Source organism: Zonotrichia albicollis, chromosome 22, assembly GCF_047830755.1.
Source record: "Zonotrichia albicollis isolate bZonAlb1 chromosome 22, bZonAlb1.hap1, whole genome shotgun sequence".
Taxonomy (NCBI): Eukaryota; Metazoa; Chordata; class Aves; order Passeriformes; family Passerellidae; genus Zonotrichia; species Zonotrichia albicollis.
In genome coordinates this window covers 1785682-1808678 of record NC_133840.1, presented here as the reverse complement: position 1 = coordinate 1808678, position 22997 = coordinate 1785682, and the positions used below count along the sequence as shown (strand labels likewise).

The window sequence follows — 22997 nt, the reverse complement described above, 5'->3', positions numbered from 1 at the left end:
AGGCATTGAGCAGTTTATTTTAAATGACATACACAGAGCAGCTGAACATTTTCAAGATCCACGAGCAACAAAGGAGGGTTCAGAGCACTCCTGGGCAGGGTGCTGTCTGGGAGCTCTGCACTCACCTGGCAGCTGTGAGAGCTCTCTGATTTTGTTCTGTAGATAAAAGCAAGAGCCCAGCCCCGCTTTTCCCTGAGACATCTGCTCCAGCTGGCTGCTCCTCACCCCCCTGGGACACTGCTGCTCACTCAGGACGGCTGCAGGAATCAGGAATGTTTATTGGCATTATTGTTTGCTCACTCTGCCTGCTGCAGGCAGCTCAGTTCAAGTATCCATTGCTTCAAGCACCTGATCTGTTGGCATTGATTTGTTCCCATAGTGTTGATATTTCCTGTGACATGGGGGGGGAGCAGGAGCTGCCCCCAGCCACAGCAAATGTAATTTAATGTTATTTAAGGTTATTATAATGTGCATTATGAGGTGTGTCCCTGGTACAAGGCAGCGCTGGGGAAGCTCTGAGGTAGCAGCAGGAGGGACACTGAGTGATTTGGAAGCAGCAGCTTGCAGGGAGCCCCCCTGGAGGCCAGGCCAGGCCAGGGCTATGTGGGCAGGAGCTCCTGTCTGTCCAGCAGGATCTGGTTGAGTCCCGTGATGGAAAACGCCTCCGTGTGGGGGCTGACGGTGGCAAAGTGCAGGGGGGACCTCCTGCAGTGGAACCTGACAGGGCCCTGCAGGGACAAGAGAGGAGAGTTCAGCCAGATGGGCAGCTGGCTTTGTTACTCACATTTAGCTCTGGAACCACTGGGGCATGAGGACAGAGGAACTCCTCTTCCTCCAGAGGAGTGCCCACAAATGGACTGAAGAGAAATGGTCACTGCAGAAATGCCAGCACTGAACTGGACTGAGATCAGCTCACACTCTGGAGGTTGGGGTGCTCAGCACTGCCCTTGCAGCAGCTCTGGCAGTTCCCGCACACAGAATTTGATGCCACACAAAAATGTCCCCCCTAGACCTGAGGGTGATTTGTAAGGGCAGTTTCTGAAGGCAGGCAGTGCCAGGCAGTGGGAGATGGCACCCCAGGCTGCAGACAGGAGGGAGGGGTGGGTGGGTACCTGTGGGAGGGCTCTGATGGAGGCGATGCCACAGCCCAGGTGTCCCCTGGGGCTCTCCTGCAGCGCCCTGAGGCAGCCCAGCAGCGCCAGCCGGGGCCCCGCGGCACTGCCAGGGGCTGCAGCCAGCACCAGCCCCAGGGGCCAGAGCTGCACAGCTGCCTGCAGGGCCCACGCTGTGCCCAGGGCACAGGCAGCTCCAGGGGCTGCCAGCTCCTCTCCTTCCCCCTCGTCCAGCTCTGCTGCTGCCAGCGCGGCCGCTTTTGCCTGAAAGACACAACAACAATTCTCAAATGTGCTGGGCACAACTCAGGGCTGCAAAGCTGAGTCTGTAAAGAGGGAGTCTGCAGGGACAGCACACCCCGGTTTCCATGCAGGTAAGGAGTGAGTTTATGCTGCAGGATGAGCCAGAAGCAGCTCTACAGGACTGGCATCTGCTCTTCAGCTGGAGAAGAGTTTTCTGGAGCACTGGGTTTGCAGTTCTCACAGTTGTGACTCTTTCTCAGACCCCAAGAAGCCTCAGGCTCCTTGCAGTGCTGTCCTGCCCCCCAGCCTCACCTGGCACCTCCTCCAGCCCCGCTGGATGGCGCGGGCAGCCCTGCGCAGCCTCTGGAAGCGACTCTTGGCCAGCCAGGAGCGAACAGCTGGGGATGCAATGAGAGAAACCTGAGTGCTCACAATCTCTGCAGATGGCACTTGGCCACTTGTGCCACTGTGATCCCCCAGGGTGACTGGAAATGTCCCTTGCTCTGTTATCTCAGCCCCACCCCACAAGTCACCTGCTTGGATGAGAGTTGCAGAGCGTTTCTCCTTTGCTGTTTTCTTCTCCTTAAATCTTCTCCAGCAGCACTGGATGCAAAATGCCTTCTCATTTAACACCTCTGCTCTCCTGGCTTCCAGGAGCTCCAGCTGCAGTGGGGAACAGGAGCCTGCAGTCAGGGATGGGATTGTGCTCACAGCTCTTCCCTCTCTTACAGCCTCTTGGTGTTTGCCAGGGGACCACAGCCTCATTCCAGTGTCCTGTGACTGCTGGATTGGGTTTGGGAAGTGACAGCACTTCACTGGTGCTTTTCAAGTAACATGGAAATGAAAATGGAAGTTCTTGGGGAGGAAGGGGGAGCCAGCAGCAGCAGGTTCACTGAAGGGGCTGCTTCCAGGCAGCAAGCTTGGCTCGAGTGCCTTTGACTCCCTCCTCTCTTTCCCAGCCAAACTGTCCTGTGGAGCTGAGGAAAGCTGCCATCCTTACTGGAATTCTGACACAAGTGCAGCTCCTTTCCAACACAGAGCCCATTACACAAAGTGCTCTGCAGAGCTGGATTCTGATGGGTGCTTGATTGGGTTTAATAATTGGATGGAAAATGCCCAGTTCTGGTCACACTGGCTTGGCAGGAGTTTGGCCCTGAGGCAGGAGCCAAGGAACAGCACTTACCAGGGAATTGGCCAGGAACACTTTGGTTTTGCCACAGAAGACTGAGGGGATTCCTGCTCCATCCCCTGCTGCCTGAGCAGGGCTTTGTCCCCTGAGAGCACCCTGGAGGATCTCCAGCACAGCAGCACGTGGTGCTCTGTCATCCCCCATCACTGCAGTCTCACCTGGAAGGGAAACACTGAGGAGAAGGCACCACGACATTTGGAACTGGGGCCAGGGCATTGTCTTTGCTCTGACATTTCTGTCTTGTCTTTGCTCTGAGATTTCTTGGCCACTTAGAGGGGAAACCCCTGCAGCAGGGGGGGATGGCTGAGAGCACTTGATGCTGCTGTGGTTAAGGCTGAAGTGTGACAGCACAGATTGCAGCAGGTGCCAGCAAGCAGCAAACCAGTGTGGGGTGTTTGGACTGGGCTGTGCCTGGGTGCTGCCCTCTCATCTGTCACCACCTCTGTTCTCCACAGGTAAAACTCATCTGGGGCAGATCTAGGCTGAACCAGGGAGGCTCAGGTGTTCTCCCACCCCAAACATCCCACGTGGAAGCAGGAGAAAGCAGCAGCAATGCCATTAAGAATAGACTGAGCAGCAAGAAAATCCCATTAAATACTCAAAACTCAAAGCTGTGGGAGCAAAGAACAAAAGGCAGGGAATTGTAGCTTTAATGTACTGAAAAGTGCAGGAAAGGGAAGCAAATTCTACACAATTGTACAGCTGTGACAGGGCCCTGGGAGCAGCTCTGGGGTCCTGGACTGAGCAGGAATTTATGGCAGCAATTACAGGTTATTGAAGCCATTTCTAGGACACAGTGCACAATTTTTTACATCACAAACAGCTCAGCCAGATGAATCTCTTTGGAAATGGAGACAGACTTAATTCAGACCTGGAACAAGAGATTGTTGCAGGAGTTCCTGCATGCACAGGGCTGGATGGGTTTTGCATCATTCCATCCTGGATACTGTTTGCTTTTCTGCTATAAATATTTCTAAGGAGATGAGAGCATTTTAAGGTCCTGAAAACAAATAGAAGCAATTCTTGCATACAGGAAGACATCTGGTGGCTCTGATGGTGTTCATGGGGCTGGGCTGATAAAGGAACCAAAAGCTTATTCCTGTGTTTGGGCAGTTGTTTTGCTTTGTTTGCAGCTTATTACCCCTCAAGATAAAAAGGACTAAAAACCCATCTCAAAGAGGCTTTGCAGTTAATGGTCTGTAATTGAGGGGGAAAGATCCACTGTGTAAGTAATTTTCCAACCTGCACTTCGTTGCTTCACCCCATTTCCACAGGGTGAACAGATTTACACCAGTTTTACTCATGTGAACAGGCTGGTCCTGCTTCCCACAGCTGCTGCTCATTGAACTGACCCAGTGGGTGAAAAAGGGAATCATTTGGGGCACAGAAAGGGGCTGCAAAAACCTTTAATATTAAATGTAACCACTGGTGAGCTCCTCCTTTCAGGAGCTCATAGCAAAGGCATTACCTGTGGGCTGGGTTGTGTTTGTTAAAGTCCATCCTCACTCTTGCTTAGAAAAAGAGAAGAGTGCAAAAGGTGCAAGAAGCAGCAGAGTCCAGGTAAGCTGGAAGGTCAGTGATTCAGCAAGGAAACAAGGAGGGGGAAAGAAAGGAAGGAAAAGGAAAATAAAGCAAAAGGTAAGTGGCTTTCAAGTCTACTAAAGAATAACTCTAAATCAAATTATATTGGGTGAGGGGAACCCCAGACACCTCTGAAACTGATTGTTCCACCCAGGAGGAGCACAGAAAACCAGCAGTGAGGGGTAAGATTTTAGGGGTTAAGCAAATTAGAAACTCAGGTTGGTGACAGGTTAAAGAAATATTTTAGAATAGTGGTGAATATAGAATTACCTGATCTGTGTGATACCAAATGGGTGCAGTGACAATTTTACGTGGTGGCAGAGGGATTACCTGAAGAAACTTACCTGTTTTCTCAGCAGGATGAGAGCCGCTTTTATCCCACACTCTTTTTTTGCTGGAGCCCCAGGATTTCCTCAGCAGTTCGTAGCGCTCAGTGAAACTTTGGAAAGGGATCCTGGGAGACAAAATGTAAAATGTGCAGTGAATTCCAGGCCAGAACCATTACTGTAAATAACTGATCCTTTTTGCTGAATGGTAAATAACTCATCCTCTGAGGAGGGAAAATTCCAGAATGGCTTTGTGGATCCAGTGCATGGGATGCAAACAGACTGATGCCTGAATGGTCAAACAGGCCAGAAAGTTCAGAACTTGTGAAGAAATTCAGATTTCCCAGTAACAGCAGCAAAGCCAGGGCAGGGATTGTGCTTGGATATGCTGATGGTGCAAAATATTTGGGTTTCCTGCTTATAAGCTCTTCTGAATAACTAAATACCACTAAAAGCTATAGAAATGTATTAGAAATGCTGAAGAGGCTGGACTTACCTGACTGGGAAACCTGCTGCACTGATGGTGATGGCTTCCACTATGCCACAGGCCTGGAGCTGGCTGAGAACCTGAGGCACAAATTGAGATGGTTTAGGCAAAGCTGACTTTGGTGGAAGCTGCTCCTTGTGTGCCCTGTCCTGGGCATCCACAGCCAGTGTTGGCATTGCCAGGCTCAGTGTTGGCATTGCCAGGCTCAGTGTTGGCATTGCCAGGCTCAGCAGATTCCAGGGGTGTTTGAAGCCTCACTGCCCATCAGATGAGGCTCTCTGGTTACAGCTTTAGCATCTGCTGCTCTGCTCCCAAAGCTGCTCAGCTTCCTGGAGTGAGCACAGTTTTGTTTTGAAGGTGTTTGTGTGCCCAGGGCTGCTGTTGGAAGGGCAGCACCCAAATCACCCCAGCCACAAGCAAGGTGCAGCTGGAGAGCTGTGTTGGACAAGCACCTCAGTGACTCTGGAAGGGGCTTTATCTGTTCCAAAATGTGCTTTGCAAGTGACTCAAGGTGCTAAGAAAGTGCAGAGCCCTGGGGAAGGCTCTGGAGGAGTTACCTCTTCTCTCCTGAAGGTCATGGCCCTGCAGTCAGCGTTGGGCTTGATGCAGCGGATGTAGTGGGGAGTGGTTCTGCCCAGAATCTCCATCAGGTGCTCCAGGGAGCTCTGCAGGAACAAACAGAGCTCAGCAGGGCTCCTCCTCCTCCTCAGGGATCTGCCACCCACCCCATGGAGCTGCCCTGGGCAAGGATGGCTTTACAGACTCAGTGTTAGAGCACAAAATCCACTCTGTGGATGCATTTCATCAAATTGTTGATGGTAAATCCAGAAAGTTCCCAAAATTACAGCAGAAACCTGAATAGGATGTACCTTGAACTTGGACACCACTGTAACAACAGCTGCTCTGTTCTGGGTTTTGGTGTTATTTTGGTTGTTTTCTGTCACAGGGAATAATTTTTGAAGCAAAGGATCCTTTGAGGTCTGCAAAACGTGGATCAGCTCTGGAGGAACAGCATCCTGCAAACAGACATGACCTGTCAGTACCTGGCAGGCAGCTGCACCTCTGAAAATAACTAAGAATTGCACATTTAGAGACAGAACAGAATTTCTCATGCCACATTTGATGTGACCACAGCTGCAGTCTCAAATCTGATGATGTGCATTCATTCACAGTCAGATTTAGGAACAGAAAACAATGTTTGGCTGAACATTCAGCAAATGTACAACTGCTCCCATCACTGCTCTTGTTACACAGCCTAAGGGAGCTCCAGCTCTCAGGAGTGGTTTAATCCCTGAAGGACAGACTGTAGCAGGCATTAGAAATATTCCTTTGAATTAAGAGATGGAGTTTTATTGCTAAATAAATAACAGCACTTGCCATAATTGCTGGGGATGTCAGAGCTGAGAAGGGACCCTGCTCTCTGCAGACTATTCCACATTTCACTTATTCCCTGATGGCCAAAATTTGAGCACTTTGAGCACTTTCAGCAGTTAAGCCCAGCTCTCGTTTCTCATAAATTTATCTGATTTTTTGGGGGAATTAAGTGCTGTATTTGCAGTTATAAAAATGCCCTGATGCCATTAACAATTCTGCATCCCCCAGGAATGGAAGAAGCCCTGATTTGGTGATGGTTCACCTCAACCCCAGCTCAAAGCTGTAACAAAGCATCTGCTGGTGCCAGTGATGGTTCAGAGATCCCACCAAGGACATCACCCAGCTTCACATGGCCTGAAGGATTTATTTGCAGCAAGGTATGTCCAGCACCCAGCACTGAATAGATTTGTTTGACTTAAATCACTTTAGGCCTATAGGATACTTTTAAGATTTTTTTTAAACAGCTCTTTCTGCAAACACCTACCTTATTTTTCTCCACCATTGCTGCCAGCTGATAGCAGACTTTGCCAGCATAATGTGAAATGATAAAGTTGGGCTTCTTACTGAATTTATCTCGACTTAAACACTGATTACTGGACAAGGCTTTCTCAATCCTGGTCTGGAACAGGTCAGTGTTGGAGGCTCTGTTCAGGCGACACTCCTGCAAGGACACACAACTGCAGCATCTCTTGTTTGGCACAAAGACCTGACTCTAAAAGCTACAACAATTTAACATTCAAATTGTAGCAATTTTACCTTCAGAGCTGCTTTGAGTATGCAAGGCCTGAAATATTGGGGAGGAAAGAAGTAATTGAGGTTTCATATTTGAATCAGAACATCCAGGATCAGAGGGAAAAACACAGCTCAGAACAGGAGGAAGCAGATTTTGTGAAACTGAAACCCTGCAGAAATGTTATAGCTGACAGGTTTTCTATTAATTTACTGTTTGTGTTTTCTTTGGTGGTGTGGGACAAAGGCAGGAACCTGGGCCCAAGAAATGAAGGGTTTGGATCCCACTTACCTCATTCAGCAAGGAAAAAATGCTGAGGGGATTTCCCTCTATCAGGTCAAGGCAATTCTGGTTATCCTGGTAGTTGATGAACGACCACTGCAGGCCCTCAGCTGCATATTCCTCCTGCAGGGAGAGGAAAGGGGTTATTCTGCAGCAGAGGGCACCAGAGCTCAGAGCTCTGTGCCTTGGGCAGCTGATCCAGGTCCTGTTTGAGGAGTTAATCCCAGCTCAGCTCCAGGTCAACACCAAGCTTGAGAAAAAAAAACAACCCACATGAGGATATCCTACCCCAGGTAGCTTTTGGGTGTGGATCAGAACCTGCTGGAACAATTTATCTGAGGATTTGGGAACCCTGTGGATTTATCAGAGTGAGCTGCAAGGCTGCTCTAGAGAGCAAACAAAGGCCACAGTCACACAAAGCCTCTCCTGGCTGTGCTGAGATTTTCCCTGAAGGACAAGGAACAAGCAGAACTCCTTCCCTGGACTGGGACACAGCCCCAGCCCAACCTTTGTGTGCCAGCCTTTACTGCCTGAGCTCCATTTAGAGCAAAGCCTGATCTGAAAGGAAGTGCAGGGAGATACTGGCTGGAATAATTGGTACAATATTTATGCTGAATTACAGGACAAACTGTCAGCAGTGTTTAACAAGCACAAGCTCTGGGCAGTTATTTGAAAAGCCTCCTGCCAAAAGCTTGCTCAGCACAGCCACTAATGGCATTTAAGTGGTTTGGGGGACAGCCAGATCCAGAGGTAAGAGGGCAGGCAGTGAGTGGGAGGGGTGCTGTAAACAGAGGTCATGGAGCCATTTCAAGCAAAGCAATTGTGTGCCTGAACTTGCTTTCCATCTTCCCTGACCATTAACCCCTGGCATGCTGACCAGGGCAGCCAGGGAAAGCAGTCTGGCAATAGCAAAGCATAAATGGCAGTCAAAGAAATACTTGACTCCTGAATAAATTGACAAAACCCCGCTGTGAGGCAGGAGGTGCCAGCACGCTGCTGCCATAAAGAAAACAATTTCCCTGATTCCAGTTAATGGCAAAGAGCATTTTGGTAATGGATCTGCAGTGGGGAGGGGCAGAACAGCAGCCCTGGCAGGGACTCTGCACCTTGCAGGCACTCAGATGAGAGCTGGAATGAGCAGTGTGTGACCACTGAGGGACTGAACAGTGTAAAAAAATCCTTCTCTGCTGTGAAACAAGAGCATTTGTGTCCCTCCTCACTCAAGGATAAAGCTGGACCACAATGGGGGTTGTTTTAAAGGCACCAGCAGGGGTCAGGGAGCTGTGCCCCTGGGGCACGAGGGCTCCACAGGTCCCACATGCCCAGGTGTGGGTGACAGGGCTCTGGTGGGCTCTGCCTTCACACCAAGCTCAGCCCAGAACTCCACTCTTTAGGGGCTTTATGCTTCATGGCTGTGAGCAGAAACCTCCCAGAGAATCTCAATTCAGGCTGCTCTTAGCCCAAGAATTTAGTGTTCAGCTCTTTGAGGAGAAGCAAGCAGAGATCCAGTGGGGCTGGGAACAGAATTCCAGTGCCCAGGAGCCAAAGCTGGGCCATTCCCACTGCCCCACACTCCCCTCTTTACAAAGGCACTGCTCCCTCCCACTGCTTTCTGTGCCATTACTGACTGAAGGTTCCATCTCACCACGGGCACAGCAATGCAATTAAGGTGACAAAAAATGCTCTTTTAAATCAGATATTGAAGATTTGGTCTTCAGTTTGGCTATTACCTGCTGTGCCTTCAGGTAGTGAGCTACAAAGTGCTGCTGCAGTTTCTCATTGGCATAATTAATGCAGAGCTGCTCCAAGTTGTTTTCAGGGAAGGCTTCAAACCCATAAACATCCAACAAACCTGGAAGCAGTGTGGGAGGACAGGGAGCTTCAGTTTAGGAGCAGCCTGGAGGGCTGCTGGCCCCTGAGTTAAAGCAGGGTGGGATATCCATACCTATGAAGCTGGTCCACACTGAGGGCTCTGTGTAGATGTTTTCATTTATGACCAACACCAGCCACTCAAACAACCTGCAGACAGCAACAGAGGGATTAGCTGGAGGCTGCTTGCTTGCAATAGTCAGAATTGTTTCTTTTACTGCTGTTTCCATCAGTGTCACTTGGAAGGAAGAGGAATTTCTGATGTGCTGCCATGAAACAGCAGCAAGTGAATCCCTCTGGCCTCCCCATTCCCTCCAAAAATCACCTGGATGAGGCCACCCTTACCTGGCATAGATGACTTTGGCCAGGCAGTCCCTCCTGGTCTCACACTCAGCTCTGGAGCATGGCTTCCTGAACACCTGCTGCTGTTTCCCAGCAGTGATTGTTCTGATCCTTAAACATTCCAGGAGTTCCTCAGTGGGAATCTGGAGCAGCTCCCCCGTGGTCCTCACAAACTCTTGTTCAGGAGAACAAACAGTGCAAGGTTACCTGCTGTGCTCACACCTCTGAAGGAAAGGAAGGTCTGGAGATTGTGTGTGAAAATGCCACTTCTGTCAGCTCTCCAAATTAAATGCGGATTTTGGATCTTTCTACCCAAACTTGGGATTAAGTTTTGCAAAACCAGACTCTTAATTTGGATGCAGAATGCCTCTAGAATTCTGGATCCTCTCTTTAGAATGAATACCAGAAAAAGCTGAAGTGTGCCAGACTGAAGTTCATTTTCTCTCTAGGTGTGTCTTTGTTACTTTATCACCTTTTTGAGCATGGACCTCAAAATCCAGACAGACAAATCAATCAGTCATAACCAGGAAACAAGCAGGGATTTGGGGATAGAAAGGAAGTGTAGAAGAATGTGTATTTGCTGACAAAGCATTTATCTTTCTCAGCTGAGCTGCATTCAAAATTATTTGAATATTAAGTAGTTTGATTTCAGAGCATGCCCTGAAATTGTAGCAGGAACCTTCCCTATTCAGGGCAGTTTTATCTCTGAAGGAAATCCAGATCCACAAGCCTCCTGAAGACAGGCAGAACAACCTCTGTTTCTGCTGCAATTTAACAGATTTGTTGTCACTGCCTTTTGGCCTTTATCATGAAAACTTCCAAGCTTTCCTGTGAAAAGCCCTGCTCTGCCTCTGGGTCAGATTTCTGCCAGCCCTGTGATGGCAGAGTAAGATTACAGACAAGAGGCACAGTTCTGCCGATAATCCTCCTGAAATCACTGGGTAGTGCTGCAGTTGCCCTGACCTGCCAGGGAGGGATATTATCTCTCAGGGCAGGGGAGCATTAGGTTTTTCTTTGTTCACAAAATCACACCTAAATTTTGGGTTGCTCACGGCTTTGATTGTCTCCTATCAGCAGGAGAGTTATTGTTCAAATTCTTTAATTCTTTCTGAATTAAATGAATTTAAATTAAACAAATCCAATTTAATAATTTAAAATGCAGTAAATTCAATACAGTTTAAACAAATTTATTAATTTTCAAAATTAAGTTATTAATAAAGTAATTAGACTTATTAGTAGTTAAAAGGAATTAATAATGAAAATTAATAATAGTTAAAACTACTCAAGTGAAAATTTGGTAGATTTAATAATTTTTAAGAAATGTTAATAATGAAATAAATGTAATAAGTAAATCTAAATTAACTAACTAAATAAAGGAAGGAAAGAATGGAGAGAATTCTTTTCTCTAATCCTTTCCCTTGGGCATCTGCACTGAACTAACAAGGCTCTGGAGCATGGCATGGTTGTTGCCTCACCTTTGGTTTTGTCTTCCAGTTCACAAGGCTGAGATTCATCCAGTGGATTGGAGAACTGAACGTTGCCGAGGTGCAGGAGGCCTGATAACACCTGCAATGCAATCAGGGAGTTTTCAGGACAGCTCCCCCCAAGGCAGGCTCCCCTGAGCTCTCCTTTAGCCTGGAACAGGGCGGCTCCTGCACATTCCTGCACAGAAGGCAGGAGCAAGAATTCTGCAAGAAGCAAACAGACCCCAAACTTCTGTGTGTTCTGCGGTTCCTGAAGGCAGACTGAAATTCAGAGGCGCACACTTTTGGCTCAGATCTAACCTTTGTGCAGCCTCAGTGGGGGCTGAGGGCTGTCCAGTGGGGAGCAGCAGCTCTGCCCAGGAACAGGGATTTATCCCAGCACCAATCCCACCCAGGAACACATTCCCAACACCCTCCTGCTGTCCCTGCCGGGTGCCTGACCTTGAAAATATTGCTCTGCGTGGCACGGCCGATGCCCAGGTGGAACATTGCCCCTCTGGTCACCTCGAAGCAGTCCTCTGGAAAGCCAAACAGTGCTCTTGAACAAGCCAAGCACACAAACAGGGGCAAGCAGAGCATCACAGCACGTCCCATCCAGCTGGAATGGTCAGTGCAGAGCAGGGGAGCTGTCTGGGTAAATCCCACACACAAGCTGCAGAACCAACCCACTGGGTTTTTCTGTCAGCTGAAGCACAAGACAGTTTCTAAACAAAGCCACAAAGATGCAAATTTGCCAGAACCAGCTGGTTTAAGCCAGGTGACTGATTTTAAGCTTTAATAGTGCCAAGTGAAACTTAGAAAGAATCCCATGAATGCAGGTGGCTTTGCAAAACATCTGCTGTTGGCTGAGCAGGGCATTGAACAGGATCTATTTCTGCCTGCCTCCCTATAAAGCTCCAGCCGTTATTAATGGATTGATTAATTAATTAGTGAGGCTAATCTTTACCATCTAAGTTTCTTTCAGAATTTGGCAGCCAGCGGTACTCAGCCCCTTCTGGAAGGTTCCACTCCAGCCTCTCCTCTGCTGTAGCACCTTTTGTGATCTGGAGGCAGAAAACAAGGTAAAAATTGAATTCTGCCTTTGGTGTTTACAGCTCCCAGACAGTGAGGAATAACATACTGGGAGGATGATTTAATTTGGAAGCCTGGGAGACAGGGAAACTGGTAATTATAAAAAGTTGCAACTGTGCTAAATCTGGTGATTCCATCTCTGCTGTGTGTCAGAAATACCCAGCAAAATTAACTGCGGGCAAACCTGATAAAAAATATGGAAGTTTCTTTCATTGGGAGCCTGATAGGCAACTCTTGTTTTCTCCAGAAGGAAAGTCTGGATGGAAGCACCAGTCAGATGATGGAATCTGGAGAGGGGAAAAAGAACAAAGATTTCAACAAAACATCTTCACAGAATCCAAGAGGGTTGTGTTGTTCTGAGACCAACTGACTGGGAATGCTTTGCAGTTCACCTTCAGTTTTGTTCATATTTCATTCAGAGTTCTTAACTACATCTCTGTTTTTCTATTGCACTCTTTTAGAGACCTTTATGGTGAAAGCTTGTAGAAAAAAAAAAAGGAAAATAATAACAGTTTAAGATGCCAGCAAACCAAAATATGCTCTAAAGACATACAATATTCTATGGCAGATTTCAGAGATAAGCTTTAAAGGAACAAGATGATAAAGATTTAAAGGACCAAGACAAGAGGTAAGGTTTTACCCAGTGATCCTTACCTGTCCAGCTGGAGCTGGATGTATTTCCCAAACCTGCTGCTGTTGCTGTTCCTCAGGGTGCAGGCATTCCCTGTAAATTACCAGTGGCAGACACAGAACATCAGAGTGGTCCCACTCTGCCAGGCAGCACACACAGGTATCTGGGGTGCTCTGGAAGCAGCTCCAGTATTTGAGGAGTTTGTTTGTAAGGAGAGGACCAAGAGACAGCTGAGACTTGTGTGGGAACAAATGGAAATTCCCACAGTGGCCATTACTTTATTTGCTGCTAAAACAGCCACATTTACCAAATGCTTCCATGACAGGGTTGGAATCCAGCACTCTCCTCTCTATCCTCTCCACAGTTTCATTGCCTTTTGGGGAGATAACTGAGGCAGCCACAGAGGCATAGAACTTCATAAGGCAGCGAGAGGTCCAGGTCTGCAAGGGAGAGATGTGACAGCAGCTCTTTAACATCTTATCAGTTATGGCAGTGGAGCAGTGCTGCCTTCAGGAAACACAGGGTGCAGGTGGAGGGGAGGCTACAGAGAGGAACTGTGTCAGGTTTGGAGCTCTGTGCCACAGACACACATTTCAGTGCTGCTGCAGTGGCAGTCTCCATGGAGTGTCACCGTCTGGAGGCTCAGCCAGGATGAACAGCCACTGCCTTGGGATGGAGTGAATGTGAATGGATTTTGAGTCATTAACATTCAGCAAAGCATCCTGTTCTTGGGCTCTAAAATACCCTCAGTGCTGAGCAGGGATGGACCATCACAGGAGGGCCAGGGCAGGAGCTGCACCCACTGCTCCAAGTCTGCACAGAGGGTTTGCTGAGCTCCCTGACAGACCAGGCTGAACTCAGGTGCATTTCCTGCTGAATGATTCAAAGCCAGCCCTCCAGAAATGACAGATGTCACCTGAAGAGCTGCTATATTAAGCAGAGTGTGTTTAACTGCAGCAATCACTTAATGCTTCACACACATTTCAAGAGAGTCGTGCTGGGCAGATTGGCTACGTGCTGTGTCAGAGGGGTTTTAATTCATCTTTGCTCATTCACTGCACTACTCTGCACTACAAATCACTGGCAGAGCTCAAAGCTTGAGAGCAATGTCACAGAAAAACATTTCCTTACCTTCCCAGCACCACTTTCTCCACTCACAATGATGGACTGGTTCACGGGGTCCATCTGCTTTTGGACATTCCTGTAGGTTTGCTCAGCCACTGCAAAGATGTGAGGTTTTAAATCCTGGCAGTGAAAGAGAATATTCATATTTAAGAGTACAGTAACCATACAGTTCAACAGCAATGGGTCATCTCACATTCACCTGAAAACAGCACTGCACTTTTAACAGAACTAACACTTCACAAGAAATGGGATTTATCCTGTGGGAGTATTTTCTCAGATAAATTTGGAGCTGTGCAGAAGGACAGTGATCTCACACACAGGGTTACCTGAGGACAAAGTGCAACGTGGTACTCCCTCATCAGCTCAGGTGAGTAGAGGCAGGAGAAAGGCTGGAAAGGATTTAAAGCCACCAGGCTGCAGCCAGCATTTGTGTAGAACAGGTTGACTCTGTATCTTGCTTGAAGACATTTCAGAACTGAAAAGCAACAGCTTCTGTCAGCATCTTTTGCAAAGTGTGTTTGACCCTTGCTGTGCCTGTTGCTAACAAGAGTCTCAGGTGTGTTACCTGTCAGGTTTAACAGGGAATGAGGTGACCAAGAGAGTGCTGCAGGTGGAATGTACACAACTGTAGGTGTAATGTACACAACTGTAGGTGTAATGTACACAGCTCCTGTGCTGATGGTGTTAATGCAGTGAGAGCAGGAGCTGTCAGAGCCCAGCAGGGAGGGGAGCCCTCAGCAGACACTCCCTGGCTGCTCACCTGTCCTGGTTGTCACCGGGTTCACCTTGGTGAGGTCATCAAAAAGATGCAGCTTCTCTTCATCACCGAGGAAGGCCCTGACTTCTTCTTCAAATGATTCACTGAGGTCATTCTGGATGAGAGAATCTTCCCTTTGGCCATTTTCCTGGAGGGGATGGCAGATCAGCACCAGTGAAAGGTGAAGAGCTGGACTTTCCCCTCATCCCCTGCTCCAGCTCTTCTGCTGCTTCCATGTCACTGAATTTCAGTCCCAGCAGGAGCCAGACCCCAGGGTGTGAGAGCTGCTCCTCCTCCTGCTCTGATGTTAGAAAAGGGTTCTGGCTGTGAGCAGAGGCACTCAGAGAACGTGGCCTGGGGCTCACACTGCAGCTCTGCACTCACACACTCCATGCTCTTTAAACTGGCTCATTTCTAAGCTCTGCATGTCATGCATTCACTCCAAGCAGTGCCCTGGGCTCAGGCAGGCAGGAAGAGCTGCAGGTACAGCTGGGAGCCCCTGCAGGCTAAAACAAATGCAGCTTTCCTAGCAGACACTCTTATTTACAGGGTGAAAGCTGCAGAGTGCACACAGCACAGCCAGGGCACAGGAATGGTGCTGGGACAGGAGCTGCCCTGCCTTAGCTGAAGTTTTGTCCCCTCTGAATCACTTAAAATATTCAAATCTCAGCCTCTGGGCTCCCATGTCCTTGACAACATGATTTGGAAGGGCACACTTGTTGTGTGTAATGGAAAACCAGCCAGAAGAGAGATTCCAGGACCTGTTGGCCATTGCTGGGGAAAGGAGAGGCTAGAAGAGAAAATGAAGAGTGGAAAAGGTGCCAGTCCTGATTTCTGCATTCTGTACACTCCTCTTGTTATCTCCTTGACAGGAAGTTCTCCAAACTATCCCTGCTCACCTGTACCACAAGCTAACCCATGAACAGCATCACCTTGTTTATACAGAAAATACTAAATTTAGTCAGCAGCATTCTCACTATGTGAGCTGAGCTCATTAATACAGGGGAAACGCACTGCAAACCCCACTTAGCATGTTCCTAAAAAAAATGAAAAGCTGCTCATTTAGGAGCATTTTTATCTTTTGCAGACAGCACAAATACTTCATTTCTAGTGATACAGAATTTTACACAGTAAGGGGGAAAAAAAGCTTAGCAACGCAGTAAAGCCCTGCCATCCAAGTGATTTCTGTTCTTCTCCTCTGAATGAGCGCTAAGCAGCTTGCTGCTGTCAGAGAACAGACACCACAATTAGGAAACCCTGCATGGGCTGAGGAGTTCCTGCCATTCCCCTTTCCCCCCGTGCCCCTGTGTCACACCAGGCAAGCCAAACCCACTGTGAGACTGCAAGGCCTGAGGAAGGGCTTGGCTCTGCTGCCCTGCTCAGCCAAAAGCAAAAGAATATTTGACAATAAATCCCAACTCTCGTGCCCATTCACCTTCCTGCACAAACACCCTTAGGATGTGCTTGCTGCCTGCATGAACAGCTGCCCTGGTAGAGCCCAGGGCACCACAAAAATCATTGCCCTGGTGTCTCTAATTCAGCTCAAACCCACAGTAAATAGTCCAGTCAATTCGTGAAGCAGGGGTGAATATTCATTAGTAGTTACCTAATCTTGACTGCGTGGAAATAAGCCAAGAATTCTCTCCTGGCAGTTACATTTAATTAGCACACACAATTCCTGCTTTTCTTTTTACCTGCTTTGGCATCTTGTCCAGGCCTGTGGACGGGAACACTGGAGAGGGCCTTTACTTTGGGGTACTTCATTCAAATCACACTGGAGAATGCTTAAATAAAGAAAAAAAAAATATATAAAAATAACTTTGGGCATGTTATTCTTCAGTGGGTTCCACAAGCAAATCCCAAAGACTTCAGACAGTTACTGATCCCAGTGGAGCACAAGTAACACTGGAGCTGGAAATCCTACCCAGAGTGATGGCCAAGTGCTGCTGCCCTGCAAATAAAGATTTTTTTGGAGGGAATTGTGTATCTTCCCTTCCATCAAGAATAAAATGCTTTTCTTTTCTTTAATAAAACAAGTTTTATGCGCAAGAAACTGCAACTACTTGTTAAATTCCTCTTGTTTGGAGAAACAGGGCAGATCTGAGGGTCTGACAGCGCCAGAGAAGCCGGAGCTTTGGGAAGGGGAGTGACTCGGAGAAGTTTGTGTTGTTCCCTTCCTGCTTCCTCTGAAAATCCCTGGGAGCCAACCCAAGGTGAGTCAGGCCCTTTGAATTTCTGTGATAAACGCTGAGGTTCCAGTCACACCGCCAGCAGGAATTCTGTCCTTCCTGCAGCTGAGCCTGCCATTACTTCCATTCCTTTTCTATTCTAATTCTATTCTACTCCATTCTAATTCTATTCTAATTTTGTTCTATTATACTCCAACTGTTTTAATTCCATTCTAATTCCGCTCTATTCCGTTCCTATTCAGTTCCCTTTCCTGTTGCATTGTTATTCCTATTCCATCCCTAATTTCCTTCCCAGCGCGGCACTCGGAGTCAGTTCGGATCGCATCCCCAGCGCCCGGTCAGACCCATCCCTGCAGCGCCTTTTGTGCCGGCAGATCCCGGGGACACAGAGGACACGCGGGTGACACGGAGGACACACCGGGGACACGAGGGACACACCGGGGACACGCGGGGACCCGGGCGGGCCGCGGCAGCTCCCGGCCGGGCGGGACCCCGGGGTGGCGGGCGCGGTGTCCCCTCAGGGCCGGGGCTGAGGCGGCACCGGGCAGGACGGGCGGGCAGGGCCGGCTCGGGACTTACCGCGGGCGGCAGCGGGGCCGGAGCGGGAACGGGAGCGGGGCGGGCGGGCCTGGGAGGCGGAACCGGGGAGGGGCTCGGGCGCTGCGGAAGCGGCGAAAGTGCGGGCGGGGAACGCGGCCCGGCTTTACTGAGCCCGGCTCCACCCTGGCCCGGCTTTACCCCGGCCCCGATTTCCCCGGGCCCGGCTTTACCGCGGCCGCCTGTCCCGCCCTCACGGCACCGGCCCGGCCCCTCAGCGCCATCCGTGCCCCGCTCCCGGTAAGCGGAACCCCTGCTTAATTCACGCTTTTTCTACCCCGCAGGGTTCTCCTGCTGTAAAAAGGCACCTGGGGGCTGCGGCTGCTGCTGGTACTGACCAGGTAGCACAAAGTTGTGTCGGATCACGTTGTTACATATCTGTGCACCATAGAGGATATGGCAAAGTATGTTCTACACAGCAGTAAGATTATTCACCATGTGAATGTTCAGTGGAGGATTTGATGTGTTAGAGATCTCCCTCAGAAATGTAGGAAGCATCTTGTTGGAATGCAGCAGGATGAAAAATGCTGGAGCTTCCTCAAGCCGGTGCCTGTCCTTGGCTTCCCAGGCCAGCTCCAGTGCTCCAGTGTTCTTTAAATTGAAAAGCAACTCAGTAACTTCTGAAATCAATGTTGTTTTAATGAACTGATTCATTTTTAAGGAGTTCGGAGACCCGTTTTACAAAGCTACCTCAAGTTCACGTTTTGTGTTTTCAGAGGAGGGAAGAAGAATGTCCCAAAAACAGCTGAAAGAAGCTTTTATCAGCAACCTGAACGGAACAAGTTTGCTGGAAATTTCTGCAGGCTTGTCCCTGCCTCCGCTGTGCCTGCTGTGCAGAGGGCTCCTCCTGATCCTGCACTACCTGCACCATGGAAAACTTGTAAGCTCAAGGACGTACAGCCTGCTGCTGGACTTCCTGGTGCTGGTGTCTCCTCTCGTGTTCTCCTGCACTGTCTTGTCCCCAATCATCTTTTTCATACCAGTTATCCTTGCTGCCTTCTGTGCCGCAATCTTTTCCAAAATATACAGCCAGACAAAACGAGAGGCCAGACCGCCCTTGGGGCAAATTGTAAAAGAATTCCAGAAGGCACGCTTGGACCCTGAGTACATTCCAGCAATAACTGTGTTCCGTGTTTATGTCAACGTGCTGACATCCATCAGCATTTTGGCCGTGGATTTCCCGCAGTACCCCCGGCGATACGCCAAGGCCGAGACCTACGGCACCGGAGCCATGGATTTGGGGGTGGGAGCCTTCATCTTTGGAAATGCTCTTGTTTGCCCTGAGGTTCGGCAGAAGCCTCACAGGACTCAGCCCAGGTTCTCCAGCCTGGCCAGACAGGTGTTCTCTGTGTGGCCACTGATTGCCCTCGGCGTCGGGCGGCTGCTGAGCGTTAAATCCATCGAGTACCACGAGCACACCTCGGAGTACGGCGTGCACTGGAACTTCTTCTTCACCCTGGCGCTGGTGAGACTTGCAGCCTCTCTGCTTTTAGCCATATTCCCCAAACACAAGGCTTGGCTCGTGGCTCTGGCTGTGGCTGTGCTCTACCAGCTGCTCCTCAGCACGACCTCTCTGAAGATGTTCATCCTGCACGGCAGTGACGGCCGGGGCTCCCGGCTCGGCTTCCTCGATGCCAACCGGGAAGGGCTCTTCTCCCTCTTTGGCTACCTGGCCATCTACCTGGCGAGCGTGCAGGTGGGGCTGTGGCTGCTGCAGCGCAGGAGCTCGGTCAGGGGCTGGCTGGGGGCCCTCGGGGGGCTGGCCCTGGCCGTGCTGGGGCTGTGGGTGCTGCTGCAGCTGTGCCAGGCGGGCACCGAGCCCGTGTCCCGCCGCATGGCCAACCTGCCCTTCTGCGCCTGGGTGCTCGCCCAGTGCCTGCTGCTGCTGGCCTTCTTCGTGCTCACTGACCTCAGCCTGGTGTTCACAAAGCTGCTGGTCAGGGGCTGCAGCGTGCCCTGCTGCTGGAAGGTCGTGCAGCCCCCTGATTGCAGGAAAAAGCAAGGCATGGAGGCCGAGCCGGTGGGAAGGCAGGACAAGCTGTCACAGCCGTGCCTGATTAGTGCTATTAACAAAAATCAATTACTGTTTTTCTTGCTGGCGAATGTTATGACTGGTGCTGTGAACATCCTGATAGACACAATCCACAGCAAGGCTGCCTTTACATTATGCATACTGCACGTGTACATGTTTTTTAATTGTTTAATTATGTATATATTGCACGCCAGAAATATAGTATTAAAGTTTTGGTGATTCCACTTTGGCTGAGTGGACTAGCTGGACTTTGTTTGCTGTAGTTGGATGATGGTATTTTTCCTGGATGTGTTGCAATAATTTATAATTTAGCAGAGCTTTTTATTATTTAGTCTTGATTACTCTTTAATGGTTAATTTCACCAGATTATACAGCTGATGATCTTACCTGTTGGGAGTTGTTGCACATTATCCTAAAAACTTAGGTTTGGAGATTGCTGAATATTCCTGCTGCTCCTGAGAGTAAATTGTTTTACAGTTAGTGAACTGTGCTCATACCCAAGGAATTAGATAACAGGGTAGAGCAGAAACCAGATGAAAAGTAAGATGAGGAGTAATTATATGGAGAGAGAGGCCTAGCTGTGTCAAGATTTACCTAGTTAAGGCCCCTGCATAAATAATAGATAAGAATAATTCTTTATATAAAATGTATTGAATAAGTGGATACTTGAAAATGTTTTGGCCCCAGTCCTGCAGAGACTTATGCATATGCTTGACTTTGATGGTAGTAATTGTGGAATGTTAATCATATACTGAAACCTAAATTAGCCTTTGAATTAAAGCTAAATTTCACTTCCGTCCCCACTGATGAATATAAATGAAGACCTGAGATAAAATGTGATGCTCTGAAGGATAAACTCAACTGCAGATGAATTCATAAAGCAGTTGTTGGAGGTTGTGGTGAAGATAAGAGCAGCACTTTATAAGAAAATACAAAGATACCAAATGAATTCAGCTCCAACCTGCAGACCAGCACATTGAATGCTGCATTTTGCCAGCTGAGATGTCTCCAAGGGAGGACATTTGGTATCAGTTTTTATTAGCAAACAAACAGGTTGCAGATGGAAAGAACTGCAGTGCACTGGGTCAGGGTTCTGGCAATGGCTTGAGAAGGGAACTGCTCAGTTTGCCACTCTTCCTTGCCAGGCCAGGCCAGAACACCCTCTGTGTTCCCTTTCCTGACTGTGACAGTTCTTCCTGACCTCATCAGGTCGGTGGGAGGAGAAATACACTTAAAGATTGTGAGGAATTCAATAATGGGGTATAAATACTTTGGAAGTGGAATACCAATAGTAGTTGGTGATAGATGCCCAGTGTCAGTGGAGTTACAGCAGTACACATGGGCCATATTCCATATTTCTCCTTGTCTATCACGAGTGATGAATCATCAGACCTTTGGAGAATAAGCCTCTAAATCAGATTCCTTAAGACAGACATGCTGTGGAAGAGTCATACATTTACTAAGTTCTCCAAGCCCTGGCCAGCAGAAAGGTGAAGCCTGAGGATTGCAGGCTGTGGCCACGCTGAGTTCATGCTTGTTTGCTTCCAACTTAAAGCCAAGTAGTCTTGAGAATGAAAGCAAAGCAGCCTGTGTTATCCTGGGGACAGATGCAAGAACTGGCAACAACCTCTTAGAAACAGTTGTCAGTTTATAGCAGAGTTTTCTGGTAACTGGTGGATGTGTTTATTTTAAAACACTTCCTAGACTTGCCTAGGGAAGAAAGGTCTCCCTCGTGAACCAACTGGCACTACTCATTTATGCAGAATTCCTCATGGATATTTATTTTTGAAATATTTAAAGCGCGGGACCTGCAGCGAGCTGTGCCTGCGAGCACAAGCCGGTGGTGTGATTCAGAAGGGGCTGGGTGTGACAGGCAGAGCTGTGTCTGGGCAAGCACGGGGCACCCAGGTGCCAGCTGCTCTGGCTGGAGCAGGGAGGACGTGGGAGGCCGGGTGGGTGAGCCCCACACGGGCTGGTGGTGCCAGTTCAGGGTGCAGCTGTGCTTGGCACAGCAGCAGTGAGAGCAAACCTCTCACCGAGGCCAGCTCCTCATCCTGACACTTCTCCTGCTTCTAATGCCCTGAGGAGTAAGTTGGGGGTTGAAGCCAGGTGGTTTTGGTCCCTTCTCCCAGGCAGCAAGTGACACAAACACGGGACATGGCCTCAAGCTGCACCAGAGGAGGTCCAGGTTGGACATCCAGGAATTTCTCCATGGGAAGCGTGGTCAGGCACTGGAAGGTGTCCAAGGAGTGACTGGATGTGGCACTCAGTGCTCTGGGCTTGTTCACAAAGTGTGGATCAAAGGTTTGGCTTGATGGTCTCAGAGGTCTTTTCCCATCTAAATGATTCTGGGTTTCTGTGGGCTGCTCACCAGTGAGTTAATGAGATAAATTCTCATTGCCTGATGTGGATAACAAATGCAGGGAGCTCTGCCCTGAAGCCCCTGTTGCAGCTCTGAATGTTGAGTGTTCAGCCTGTGAACACAAGAGAACCCAGAGATGCAATTGGGCACCCTCCATCACAGGAGGAGCAAACAGCTCTGTCTGGGTTTGAAAAGAAGTGGAAAGTGAACTCCAGGACACTGCTGCTCTCCACACACCTCCACAGCTAGAGGAACAGGAACTCTGCGTTTCACTTCACTCTGGGCTGTTTTAGACAAAGAACCCTTTATACACATCAAAGGTATAATTTTTAAAATCAGAAACTTTTATTTCATTGTTACAGAATGAGTAAAAATTCAAGATATTTCAAGTAGGAAGACTAATGGTTCAGCCATCATGTGTCACCTACTTCAGCAATAGTAAAGCAGAGGAAAACAGAAATCGTTTTGCCTTTGCTGCCATAATTCCACCAAATGACCTTTCTGTAGGGCTGCAGGGTAGAAAAATGCTGGGATATGGAACTGATTACATTTATCCTTAACTTTTAATGAAACATCACTAACTCCTTAACACATCTCATTATTTTTAAGGATCAGCTCCAGCAAGCCTCCTCTCCCGGCTGCAGTGGTGTCTCTTTTGAAGTCAGAAGTTCCCCCGAAGATTCCAGGCAGTATCGTATTTCAAAGCCCTGTCCCAGAGAACAGGTATTTCTTCCAGGCAAAGAGGCCCATGCAAATGAGCACAGGAAGGGGCTGGCTGCCTTTCCACCGCCTTGGAGATAACAAAACAAGCCACGTGTTCCAGCGGCTTAAAAAAACATTAAAAATCCATGGATAAAAATGGTGTTAATGTAATGGTGCTTTTTGTATCAATGTGCACTCCAAGAATACAGAACCTGGGACAATGCTGCTGTTGATGTGGGAGGGAGGAGTGACACAGGAAAGCACATTCCTGCAAAAGACCTAAATTCATCGTGGTTCAGAGTGCTCTGGTGTGAGAAACTCTCTCTAGTAACAACCCCCCATCTTTTCTGCTGCAGAAAATCATGAACACACCGACTGCAGTTCCCGTTACAGCTCGAGTAAACGAGCTCCTGCACTAAACATCCCTTTTATGCAGACACAAGAAAGAATCCTGCTCCTTTATTACCTCCCCTGCATTTTACTGTGAGGGCTTTACTGCCTATATCCATACA

The 22997-nt window shown here is 48.7% G+C and overlaps 2 protein-coding genes across 8 annotated transcripts; one reads left to right on the top strand and one right to left on the bottom strand.

The window, feature by feature from the left end:
* Window positions 1-590: 590 nt before the first annotated feature.
* On the bottom strand, window positions 591-17421 carry MYO19 (myosin XIX). Of its 4 annotated transcripts, XM_074557243.1 has the most exons (26): window positions 17372-17421; window positions 16298-16387; window positions 14607-14751; window positions 14173-14321; window positions 13853-13966; window positions 13029-13161; window positions 12745-12814; window positions 12275-12377; window positions 11966-12062; window positions 11461-11537; window positions 11011-11101; window positions 9539-9710; window positions 9270-9343; window positions 9055-9176; window positions 7334-7447; window positions 7069-7104; window positions 6797-6973; window positions 5808-5954; window positions 5496-5603; window positions 4948-5018; window positions 4470-4579; window positions 2539-2702; window positions 1889-2018; window positions 1668-1753; window positions 1113-1376; window positions 591-728 (listed from the first exon to the last, which is right to left on the bottom strand). In XM_074557243.1, the coding sequence occupies exons 2-26, from the start codon at window positions 16307-16309 to the stop codon at window positions 600-602; spliced, it is 2895 nt and encodes a 964-aa protein (XP_074413344.1). In that variant the 5' UTR covers window positions 16310-16387; window positions 17372-17421; the 3' UTR covers window positions 591-599. The 4 variants fall into 4 exon arrangements, with proteins under 4 accessions (XP_074413344.1, XP_074413345.1, XP_074413346.1 ...); XM_074557244.1 differs by lacking the exon at window positions 7069-7104; XM_074557245.1 differs by lacking the exons at window positions 591-728; window positions 1113-1376; window positions 1668-1753; window positions 1889-2018; window positions 2539-2702 and adding an exon at window positions 3973-4109.
* PIGW (phosphatidylinositol glycan anchor biosynthesis class W) lies at window positions 16380-22381 on the top strand. Of its 4 annotated transcripts, none has more exons than XM_074557250.1 (3): window positions 16380-16816; window positions 17674-17730; window positions 18106-22381. In XM_074557250.1, exon 3 carries the CDS (start codon window positions 18120-18122, stop codon window positions 19638-19640), a length of 1521 nt encoding a protein of 506 aa, XP_074413351.1. In that variant the 5' UTR covers window positions 16380-16816; window positions 17674-17730; window positions 18106-18119; the 3' UTR covers window positions 19641-22381. The 4 variants fall into 4 exon arrangements, with proteins under 4 accessions (XP_074413351.1, XP_026652218.2, XP_074413350.1 ...); XM_026796417.2 differs by lacking the exon at window positions 16380-16816 and adding an exon at window positions 16841-17192; XM_074557249.1 differs by lacking the exons at window positions 16380-16816; window positions 17674-17730 and adding an exon at window positions 17505-17629.
* Window positions 22382-22997: the final 616 nt, after the last annotated feature.